Consider the following 12,048-nt stretch of genomic DNA (forward strand, 5'->3'; position numbering starts at 1 on the left):
TAAACCACCACCTGAAGTGCTGGCATCCCATATGAGTGCCAGTTTCAGTTCCATCTGAGGTACTTCCAATCGAACTCCCTACTAATGCACCTGGGAAAGCAATGGAGGATGGTCTAAGTTCTTGGGTCCCTGAGCCTAAGTGGGAGACTCAGAGGAAGCTCTTGGCTCCTGGCTTCAGCTTGGCACAAGCCCTAGTGGTTTTGGCCATTTGAGGAGTGAACCAGTGGATAGAAGAGTCTCTCTCTCTCTCTCTCTGACTCTCTCTCTCTGTAACTCTGCTTTTCAAATAAATAATTTAAAAATATTTCAAAAAAGGATTTTTTAACAATTAAAATATTTCTGATGAGGAATAATTTTACTTAAAATATTTCATAATTATTCACAGCAGATGGTAAATTGATGCCTTTATTTCTTGCAGATAAATAATTTCAACCTTGCCCCTTCTCCTCATTCATGACATCATGCAGCTGAATAATAATGTGACTGAATTCATTCTGCTTGGACTGACACAGGATCCTATTAGGAAGAAAATAGTGTTTGCCATTTTCTTGCTTATCTACTTGGGCACACTGTTGGGTAACTTGCTGATTCTTGTTACCATAAAGACCAGTCAGGCTCTTGGGAGTCCAATGTACTTCTTTCTTTTCTACTTATCCTTATCTGATACTTGCCTCTCTACTTCCATAGCTCCTAGAATGATTGTGGATGCACTTTTGAAGAATACTACTATTTCTTTCAGTGAATGCATGACCCAAGTCTTTTCTGCCCATTTGTTTGGCTGCCTGGAGATCTTCATCCTTGTCCTCATGGCTGTTGATCGCTATGTGGCCATCTGTAAGCCCTTGCACTACCTGACCATCATGAGCCAAAGGGTATGTGGTGTGTTGGTGGCTGTGGCCTGGGTGGGGTCCTGTGTGCATTCTTCAGCTCAGATTTTTCTTGCCTTGAGTTTACCTTTCTGTGGACCCAATTTGATCAACCATTACTTCTGTGACTTGCAACCATTGTTGAAGCTCGCCTGTGCAGACACCTATGTGATCAACCTACTCCTGGTGTCCAACAGTGGGGCCATTTGCACAGTGAGCTTTGTCTTGCTGATGTTCTCCTATGTGATCATCCTGCGTTCTCTGAGGAACCACAGTGCTGAAGGGAGGAGAAAAGCCCTCTCTACCTGCATCTCTCACATCACTGTGGTCATCCTGTTCTTTGGTCCTTGCATATTCATATACACACGCCCTGCCACCACTTTCCCTATGGATAAGATGATAGCAGTGTTTTATACAGTTGGAACACCATTGGTCAATCCTCTGATTTATACACTGAGAAATGCAGAGGTGAAAAATGCCATGGGGAGACTGTGGAGCAAGAAGTTGATCTCAGATGACAAAAGATGAATAAAGGTTTTAAATCCTTCTTAATGGTTTCAAATTATATAGAACACACTTAAGACTATCTGTTATCCTTTTTTGTGGATTTAATGTAATCCTAAATTGGGTTATAGGATTAGGGTCTTCAAAAAATAGACAATCTGAAAATATCCACTAGGTATTTTGAGTCACTTATGTAGTGAAGGATATAACATGAGATACAAATATTTATGTGAAGTCAATAACTTTTCCTGTTTTTCACTGTCAGCATCATCTTCTTATAGTTTCCCTGATATATGCTCATATCTAGAGCCTAGAATAGGGGGTGCACCTGCTTGAACTGATATGAGTTGAACCTGAATAGGTAAGGAAGCAAGAGTAACTTGATAAATGCTTCAAATGAATGAATCTGTGTTTCCTACCACCCACCTCTGTTAAATTAATGCTTCCCTCTCAACTATCAAGTTTGGCCTTGTAGGAAGTATCCTTTTATCAACTGACAGAGAAAGAAAGGATTCTGGCATGGTTTACACAAAGGGAACCAAAACACAGTAGAATTAACCTGAAAAGAACAGCTTACTAGTGTAGCCTAATTAATGGATAGTCTTAAAGGTAAGTAATGAACGAAATTTCTGCTAGTGGACCAATCTCTGAAATAAATTTGTTTTTCACTTTGTATAGTATAGAAGCATCTTGCATTATGAAAATAAACTCACTCAGAGACAGTGTCAGACACCTTGACTGTTGATTAGAAATCTGGAATGTAAAAAAGAATGAACAAGATGCTCTTGAAAAGAGTTATGTTGGGGCTGGCACTGTGACATAGCAAGTTAAACTGCCACCTGCAACACTGGCAACCCATATGGGTGCCAGTTCCATTCCTGGCTGCTCCACTTCAAATTCAGGTACTTGCTAATGCACCTGGAAAAGCAGTGTAAGATGTTCCAAATATTTGGGCCCTGCCCCTATGTGGAATGACTTAGATAATGCAAAAGGAGAAAACTCAAAAGAGAAAGGAAGGAAGGAAGGAAGGAAGGAAGAGAGGAAAGAGTGAGGGAATAATTGAAATATCATTATATTCTTATAGTGTATCTATGAAGCACATAGAAGCTGTTGTGTTTGCATTAATGTTACATTAACATGAGAATTGTAGTAATTACCAAGTGTTTGCTGTGATCCTGAGAATCGAATATATTAAATTTCTTGAAATATATATGTATGTAATTTTAAAAAGAAAAGAAATGATAAATAATTTAGATGTAGGAAATCCAATGTAGCTGAACATGGTGAAGCCACTCTGACTATAGCTTTCTTAGGATAAGAAAAATAAACAAAGGAAGGACTACGTTGCCAGAGTTCTGACTGACAGAAGTGACAAAGCAGAATGAAAACTCTTGGGTACAGTGAGTAAAGAGGACAGAGATGCTGCTGTGACTGACCCCACAGCACAGCCATCCACCAACTGGGAATCACCATCTTAACAAGTCAAGGTAGGAAAAAGTTGCTGTGCCCACCATCCACAGCTAAGGAGGAATTCCACAGTCACCCTGACCAGCTGACTGTGGTCTGAGCAACTGCTTGGCTCTGAAAAAGCAAGCTACACTCACTGTGTCTCTTCCATCTCACTGCTGCAGAGCACCAGGATCAGTTGTGGAAATTGTTCAACTGAATTCTGCACCACTGCTACCAGAAATGCCAAGTCAGAGTCAGGGCACCTTGTAGGACAGAGGACAAAGTCCTTGCATTCTGCAACTGTGAGATTTTAGGCATAAGGATCCAGTGGAGTTTCTCTTAGCTTCTGGGTGCTACCAGGGGTAGCAGCCCATAAAAGATCTTCTCCCAACCTGGGAAATTGAGTAATGACCCAATTGTACTCTGCAACACCATGACTGTCATGATCAGTACTAATTTCCTCAGTCTTAATGGAATCTACCTAGTGGGCCTAGGGAAGAACCTTCCTGTATTCCAACTCTGTGGGTGCTTACCTGCCAGAACAGAAACTGCTGCTTACCTTGTGGGACTGCAGCAGGTTTCAGTTCACATCCTCCAGGGCTGTTAGTGTCATAAGCAGCACCAGTTGCACTCTGCGTGAAGGACCCGAGGAAGGGTCCATTTACATCACACAGTACTATAGTCACAGAAATTGGGGCCACAAACCCAGGCATCACTCAGGCTTGCTAGTGGGACAAGGGGACAAACTCCTTTGTCTCCCTCAGCACCAAGAACAAGTCCATTGCTATCACATTCACCCCTATGATTGACACTGGACTCTCTGTGGACTGAGATGCACATCCTAGGAAACCCACATTTATGTCAAAGTCACACTTATACTCCTATGTACTGTAGCAGACAAGAGCACTCTGTCACACAGCTAACATTGATTAAAGCAAAAGAAATCACATAGGGACTGTATTTCTGAGCTCACCTACAAACAAAGCCAAGCAAGTAAAACTCTGTATTCTATCTAAATCATATAAACTCTTTTACAATAAAATTTACTCCATAAAAAGGAGGCTATCACACCAGATGCACAGACAGCAACATAAGAGCACAGGAAATATGAAGTAGTGAGGTAACATTACACCTCCAAAAGAACATAACAGTTCTCCATAATTAGATCATGACCTGAAGGAAATATCTGAAATACCAGAAATAGAATTAAAAATGAGAGTATAGACAGATGAATGAAATGACAAAATTAATGAGAGATATGATTGAAAATATGAATGAGATATAAATCATTAAGAAGGAAAAAGGAAACTTTATAGATGAAACCTTTAATTTATTAAACAAAATTATAATTGAGATATTTAAAGCAGAATAAACCATGTGGAGAAAAGAATTTCTGACCTTGAGTACAAGACATTTGAAATAAGCAAAAGAATTAAGAAAATCTACAAGAAAACTGAATATCAGAGCCAGTGCTATGGTGTAATAGGTAAAGCCACCTCCTGCAGTGCTGGCATCAGTTCAAGTCCCAGCTGCTCCCCTCCCAATCCAGCTTCCTGCTAATGCATCTGGAAAATAGCAGAAGATAACCTAAACATTTTGGACCCTGTTCCCATGTGGGAAATGCAGAAGATCCTGGCTCCTGGCTTCGGGTCAGACAGCTCTGGCAATTGTGGCCATTTGGGGAGTGAACCAGTGGATAGAAGATCTCTCTCTCTCTCTCTCTCTCTCTCTCTCTCTCTGCCTCTCACTTTCCTTCTCCCCCTCCTTTTTCTTCTCTCTGCCCTCACTTTCCTTCTCCCCCTCCTTTTTCTTCTCTCTGCCTCTCCATTTCCTTCTCCCCCTCCCTTTTCTTCTCTCTGCCTTTCCTTCTCTCTCTGTTTAACTCTTTCAAATAAATAAATAAGTCTTTTTTAAAAGACACAGACTGAATGAATTAAAAAACAAAACCCATCTATTTGCTGCCTAGAAGAAATACATCTCAGCCGGCACAGCAGCTCACTAATCCTCCGCCTTGCGGCGCCGGCACACCGGGTTCTAGTCCCGGTTGGGGCGCTGGATTCTGTCCCGGTTGCCCCTCTTCCAGGCCAGCTCTCTGCTGTGGCCAGGGAGTGCAGTGGAGGATGGCCCAAGTGTTTGGGCCCTGCACCCCATGGGAGACCAGGAGAAGCACCTGGCTCCTGGCTTCGGATCAGTGTGATGTGCCGGCCACAGCGTGCCAGCCACAGTGGACATTGGAGGGTGAACCAACGGCAAAGGAAGACCTTTCTCTCTGTCTCTCTCTCTCACTGTCCACTCTGCCTGTCAAAAAAAATTAAAAAAAAGAAATACATCTCACTAACAAAAGTACAAGCAGACTGAAAGTGAAAGGATGGAAAAAGATATTCCATGCTAACAGAAACCAAAAGAGCTGGTGTAGCCATCCTAATATCAGACAAAATAGACTTTAACACAAAAACTTTTCGAAGAGACAACAATCTAAGAAGACAATCTACATCACTATGTAATGATTAAGGCATCAATTCAATAGGAATATGTGACTATTATAAACATTTATGCACCTAATTTCAGGGCACCTGGCTATTTAAAAAAATATTAATGGATCCAAAGGGGGACATAGACTCCAATACGATAGTAATTCAATACCATTGGAGACTCTCAATGGAGGATTCAATACCCCAATTTCAGCAATTGACAGATCAATCAGACAGAAAATCAGCAAGGAAAAAAAGAGTAGAGTTAATTGACACAATAGACCAAATGGACCTAACAGATATCTAAAGAACTTTCCATCCTAGTGTCAAACAACACAGATTCTTCTCACCAGTGCATGCATCATTCTCTAGGAGACGCCACATACTAGGCCTTAAAGCAAGACTCAGCAAATTCAAAAAATCAAAATCATACCACACATCTTCACTTTCCACAATGGAATGAAGCTGTAAATCAACAACTCAAGAATCTCTAGAACATCTGCAAACACGTGGATATTGAACAACATGCTCCTGAATGAACGGTGTGTCACTGAAAAAATAAAAAAGAAATAAAAAAAATTTCTGGAAACAAATGAATATGACAATACAACCTATCAAAAATTATGGGATACTGCAAAAGCAGTGTTAAGAAGAAAGTTTATAGCAATTGTGCCTACATCAAGAAATTGGAAATGCACCAAATGAATGACTTATCAATGCAACTCAAGATCTTAGGAAAACAATAGCAAACCAAACTTCAAAACTTTAGGAGAAAAGAAATAATTAAAATTAGAGAAGAAATCAACAAAATTGAAATCAAAATATATATAAAAGATAAGAACAATGAAGAGCTGTTTTTTTTTTTTGAAAAAAAAAAAAGAATTGATATACCATTGGCCTACCTAACAAAAAGAGGAGGGAGAAGACCAAAATCAATAAAGTTAGAGGTGAAAAAGGAAATATAACAAAAGAGGCACCACAGAAATAAAAAATAATCATCAAAAATTACTATAAACAGCTGGATGCCAACAAACTGGGAAACCTAAAATAAAGAGATAGATTCCTGGACACATACAGAGTACCTAAATTGAGCCATAAAGACATAGAAAACCTAAACAGACCAATACCAAGACAGAAATTGAATCAATGATAAAGGCCCTCCCAACAAAGAAAAGCCCAGAAACAGATGGCACATGGCTTTGCTGCTGAATCATACATTTAAAAAAGAACTAACTCTAATTCTTCTCAAGGTATTCAAAACAGCTGAAAGGGAGGAAATGCTCCCATACTCCTTCTATGAAGCCCGCACCACCTTAATTCCTAAACCTGAAAAAGATACAACAGAGTAAGAGTACTACAGCCCAATTTCTCTAATGAACATAGATGTAAAAATTCTCAACAAAATATTAGCCAATCTAATCCAACACACATCAGAAAGATCATTAACTTGGACCATATGGGATTTATCCCTGGTATGCAGGGATGGTTCAACATTTGCAAATCAATCAGTGTGACACATCACAACAACAAATTGAAGAATAAAAGCCATATCTCCATAGATGTAGAGAAAGCATTTGGAGAAATACAATAGCCTCTCATGATGAAAACTCTAAGCAAATTGGGTATAGAAGGAACATTCCTCAACACAATCAAGGCAATTTATGACAAACCCATGGCCAGTGTCCTATTGAATGGGAAAAAGCTGCAAAAATTCCCACTGATATTAGGAACCAGACAAGGATGCCCATGCTCAACACTGCTATTCAATATAGTACTAGAAATTTTAGCCAGAGCCATTAGTCAAGAATAAGAAATCAAAGGGATACAAATTGGGAAGGAGGAAGTCAAACTATCCCTATTTACAGATGACTTTATTCTATACATAAAGGATCCAAACAACTGCACTAAGAGACTACTGGAATTCATAAATGAGCTTGGTAAAGTGGCAGGATATAAAATCAACACACAAAAATCAACAGCCCTTGTATACATAGACATTGAAACAGCTAAGAACTTCTAAGAAGAATCTCATTCACAATAGCTACTAAAAACATCAATTACCTTGGAATAAATTTAGCTGAGGATGTCAAAGATCTCTATGATGGTAATTATAAAACATTAAGGAATGAAATAGAAGATACAAAAAATTGATATCTCCCATGTTCATGTATTGAAAGAATCATTATCTTCAAAATGTGCATACTACCAAAAGCAATTTACAGATTCAATGTTAAATCAATCAAAATACCAAGGACATTCTTCTCAGATACTGAAAAACATTAAAACATTACTGAAATTCATACAGAAATACAGGAGAACCCAAACTGCTAATGCAGTCTTATACACAAAAATAAAGATGGAGGCAACAGTATATCAGATTTCAATACGTACTATAGGGTAATTATAATTAAAATATGGGGATATGTACTCCATGGAATTCTATACAGTATTTATAAAAAATGAAATTAAATCTGGTCATTTGCAACAGAATGGATGAAATTGGAAAATATTATACATAGTGAAACAAGCCAGTCCCAAAAGGACAAATGCTGTATGTTTTCCCTGACTAAAAGAGGTGCTACAAGGCAATCTGTAGAAGTGAAATTGACACTTTGAGAAGCAATGACTTTGAACAGCTCTTGTCTCGACTGTTGAGGGACAGTTTTATATATATATATATCTTTTGTTGAACTCTATTTAACACAGAGTTAGCCACATGTGTATAAATTTAAATGAAATTAGATCTTAGTAAAAATAAGAAGGGGAATAGGAGAGGGAGGAGGAAGAGGGTTAGGAGAATGGGGTGGGTTACGGTGGAAAGAATCATGTTCCTAAATTTCTAATGCTGAAATGTATGAAGTTTGTATTCCTTAAATAAAAGGTTTCTTGGAAAGAAAAACTTATGGAATGCAAGAAAAGCAGTGTTAATAGGAAAGTTTATAACAATCATTTGAAATACATCATATAAATGATCCAGGAATGTATTTCAAGGACTTAGAAAATCAAGAACACAACAAACCCAAGAATAGAAGGAGGAAAGAAATTATAAAGTTTGAAATTAAACCCAGCCCAGCCTGGATCAGCTGAATCCCAGTTTACTCAAAGACACATGAAACAGATCTAAATGCTTATTGCATTTTCTCTGAGTTTTAGAGTATATTTTACATATATTGTAAAGCTTGGTTAAAAACTTGATGTACAAACTATGTAAGTGAAAATTCAGAGGGTAATTCTTGATTTAATAAAGTCACCAATATATTTAGCACAATGTGCTTCAAAAATATTTTATTTATTTATTTATACAAAAGGCAGAGTAAGAGAGAGATCTTCCATATGCAGGTATACTCTCCAAATGGCTGCAAGAGCCAGAGTTGGGCTAGGCCAAAGCCACTGGCCAGGAACTCCATCACAGTCTCCCATGTAGGTGGCAGGAGCCCAAACACTTGGGCCATCTTCCTCTGATTTCCTAGCTACATTATCAGAGAGCTGCATTAGAAGTGGAGTGTCTGGGACTTGAACTGGTGCTCTGGAAAGGGATGCAAGTGTTGCAATTACCACTTAGATTACTGAACCACAGCACCAGTCCCAGTGTAACTACTTTGAAAGCAGAAGTGAAAAAAATGCTGAGCTATAGAAAAGGGAAAGCATCTAACCTTGTTTACATACAAAAGGGCAAATCTTAAATACCCAACAATAGGGCCAGCCTCACTCACTATTTCATTCTTGATTCACACAGAGGAAGAAATGGACAAAGGGTGCCAGCATTACGGCATTACGAGCTGCTCTGCTGCCTGCAATGCTGGCATCCAAGATGGGTGTCAAATTGAGATCTGGATGCTCCATCTCTGATCCCACTCCCTGCTGGTGCACTGGGAAACAGAAGCCGATAGCTCAACTCCTTGGGTCCCCTGGCTCCTGGGTTCTGCCTGACCCTGTCCTGGATGTTGTGGCCATCTGGAGAGTGGACCAGAGGATGTAAGATTTCTTTCTGTGTGTCTCTGGCTTTCTCTCTCTCTCTCACTCTCGCTCTCGCTCTCGCTCTTTCACTTTCTCCCTCTGTAACTCTGCCTTTCAAGTAAGTAAAACAATTCTTTTTAAAAAAATTTTGACAGAGTATTAGCCACAGCTGGGTAAATCTCTTTCATCATTTATTTTTTAAAAAATTTTAAGGTAGCCGGCGCCGCGGCTCACTAGGCTAATCCTCTGCCTTGCGGCGCAGGCACACCAGGTTCTAGTCCCGGTCGGGGCACCGATCCTGTCCTGGTTGCCCCTCTTCCAGGCCAGCTCTCTGCTGTGGCCCGGGAGTGCAGTGGAGGATGGCCCAAGTCCTTGGGCCCTGCACCCCATGGGAGACCAGGAGAAGCACCTGGCTCCTGCCATCGGATCAGCGTGGTGCGCCAGCCGCAGCGCGCCTACCGCGGCGGCCATTGGAGGGTGAACCAACGGCAAAGGGAAGACCTTTCTCTCTGTCTCTCTCTCACTGTCCACTCTGCCTGTGGGGGGGGGGGGAATTAAGGTAAGAGTTAATAAAGAACACATATGAGCCATGTTCAAATAGACTTGTGAAAGACATATCTCCTTTTTGAAGAAGCAAAATAGTGAGTTTTTCCCAGTAAACAAATTTAACTTGTTAATATACATTGCCTAAATAGACGCCAACAATAGGTTTGCTGAAAAGGAGCGCCAGAATTAAGACACTTGCCCAAAGAACTAAACATATCTCTGTTCAGCTTCACCTTCTTGAAACGAATAATCCTATTTAGAGTTAGTGTGAAGCAGATGAAGATCCTACCTTGGAGGATGGTGTGCACAGAGCAGGTAAGTCACTGCTTAGGACACTTGCACTCTATGTTGAAGTGTTCAATTCAAATGCCAGCTGATCCACTTCAGATCCAGCTTCCTGTTAATATGCACCCTGAGGCCTCAGGTGGTATCTCAAGTACCTGGATCCCTGCTAACCATGTGCGAGACTTGGGTTGAGTACTAGGATCCTGGCTTTGGCCAGGCCCAACCCTGGCTGGCTGGAACATTTGAAAACTAAATTAGAAGATGGAAGATTCTCTCTCTCTCTCTCTCTCTCTCTCTCTCTCTCTCTCTCTCTATCTCTATCTCTCTCCAACTCACATACACACACTCAAATAAAATGAATATAAATATTTTTTAAAAGAGCTTACTAATAAATTGCATTATTTTTAATCCTGACTTGATCCGTTTAGTCATCTCCTTTGAACATCCTTCATCGTTTCAATGACTTCCTCAAACTTTTTGTTCTGTAATTTTTCAGCCAGGGCATGTCTGGGTATTATTGAAAGAATATGTCTACTGAAATCTTCATCACCCTGAAACTAATTACTGCAGATTCACTCATCCCACTTGGGATACTTGGATGGATTCTTGGTTCTTGGCTTCAGCCTGACGCAGCCCTGGCTATTGCAGCCATTTAGGGAGTAAACAAGTGGATGGAAACTCTCTCTCTCTCTTTCTCACTCTCCCTTTCTCTCCCCTCTCTGACTCTCTGCATATCTCTGTTACTCTGCACTTTTCACAGACATAAATAAGTACTTTACTAGAAATAAGCAAATACATTAACATGCTATATCCATATTCTATCTAAATTAAGCAGAACATTGTTCAACACTTAAAAAATTGGCTATCAAGCCATGCAGTGATATGGAGGGATGTCAAATGCATATTACTAAAGGAAAGAAGCCAACCTGAAGACTAGTACAATGTGAGTCCAGGGGAATGTTAAACTAGGGAAACAGTAAAATGGTGAGTGGTTGTTCCAAGTTATGAGAACAGGAGGTATAGGTAGCCAGAGCACAGAGACATGACACTGTAATGGTGCAGACACCATTACACATTATTTAGAAATAATTAGAATGGGGGTCCGGCACTGTGGCTCACTTGGTTAATCCTCCACCTGCAGCGCCAGCATCCCATATGGGCCTCGGATTCTAGTCCGGCTTGCTCCTCTTCCAGTCCAGCTCTCTGCTGTGGCCCGGGAAGGCAGTGGAAGATGGCCCAAGTGCTTGGGCCCCTGCACCCTCGTGGGAGACCAGGAGGAAGCACCTGGCTCCTGGCTTTGGATCAGCACAGCTCTGGCCATAGTGGCCATTTGGGGAGTGAACCAATGGAAGGAGATCTTTCTCTCTGTCTCTGTCTCTCACTGTCTATAGCTCTACAGGTCAAATAAATTTAAAAAAAGAAAGAAAGAAACAGAATGTAGAACACTAAGAGGAAACCCTATTGTAAACTACATACTTTGGGTGATAAATGATGTATAAACATAAATTCCTCAGTTGTAACAACTGATTCACCCTGCAGGAGAGTGGCAATTACTAGGGAATCCATACACGGATGCAGGCATGGGGCAAATGGGAAATCTGTGCTTTATACTCAACACTCCTCTACACTGAAACTTCTCTAATAATAAAGTCTTTAACATGAAAAGATAAGACAGAAGATAAAATGGAATTCTAAACAAAACAAGTCCTCAATTATAAAAAATATAAGAAAGAAAGTAGTTAAGGAAAGGACAAAATATAGTAAAGCAATTACAAGGTGTTGATTTTGTATGTTCATATTGTCTTGAGCAGATGCTGACATTTCTCCAATATTTTTTTTCTTCCCTCATTGTTGGGTTCTTGGTTATGAATCATTTGCATCTCCAGATGACAAGGATGTGAGCATATAAATTACAATGAAAACTGAGCTATGAAATAAAATACATTCCAGATATTCATAGATGTATTGAA

The 12,048-nt window shown here is 40.0% G+C and overlaps 1 protein-coding gene across 1 annotated transcript; it reads left to right on the plus strand.

Annotated features, from left to right (window-relative positions):
• The first annotated feature begins 461 nt into the window (after window positions 1-461).
• LOC133764299 (olfactory receptor 4C16-like) lies at window positions 462-1,394 on the plus strand. The gene has a single exon (XM_062197970.1). The coding sequence runs from the start codon at window positions 462-464 to the stop codon at window positions 1,392-1,394; it is 933 nt and encodes a 310-aa protein (XP_062053954.1).
• The last annotated feature ends 10,654 nt before the right edge of the window (window positions 1,395-12,048 follow it).

The sequence above is a fragment of the Lepus europaeus genome, chromosome 7, assembly GCF_033115175.1.
Source record: "Lepus europaeus isolate LE1 chromosome 7, mLepTim1.pri, whole genome shotgun sequence".
Classification (NCBI taxonomy): Eukaryota; Metazoa; Chordata; class Mammalia; order Lagomorpha; family Leporidae; genus Lepus; species Lepus europaeus.

What these genes read in the sequence shown, in the direction of transcription:
- LOC133764299 (XM_062197970.1), top strand. Translation starts at nt 462, where the DNA reads ATGCAGCTGAATAATAATGTGACTGAATTCATTCTGCTTGGACTGACA.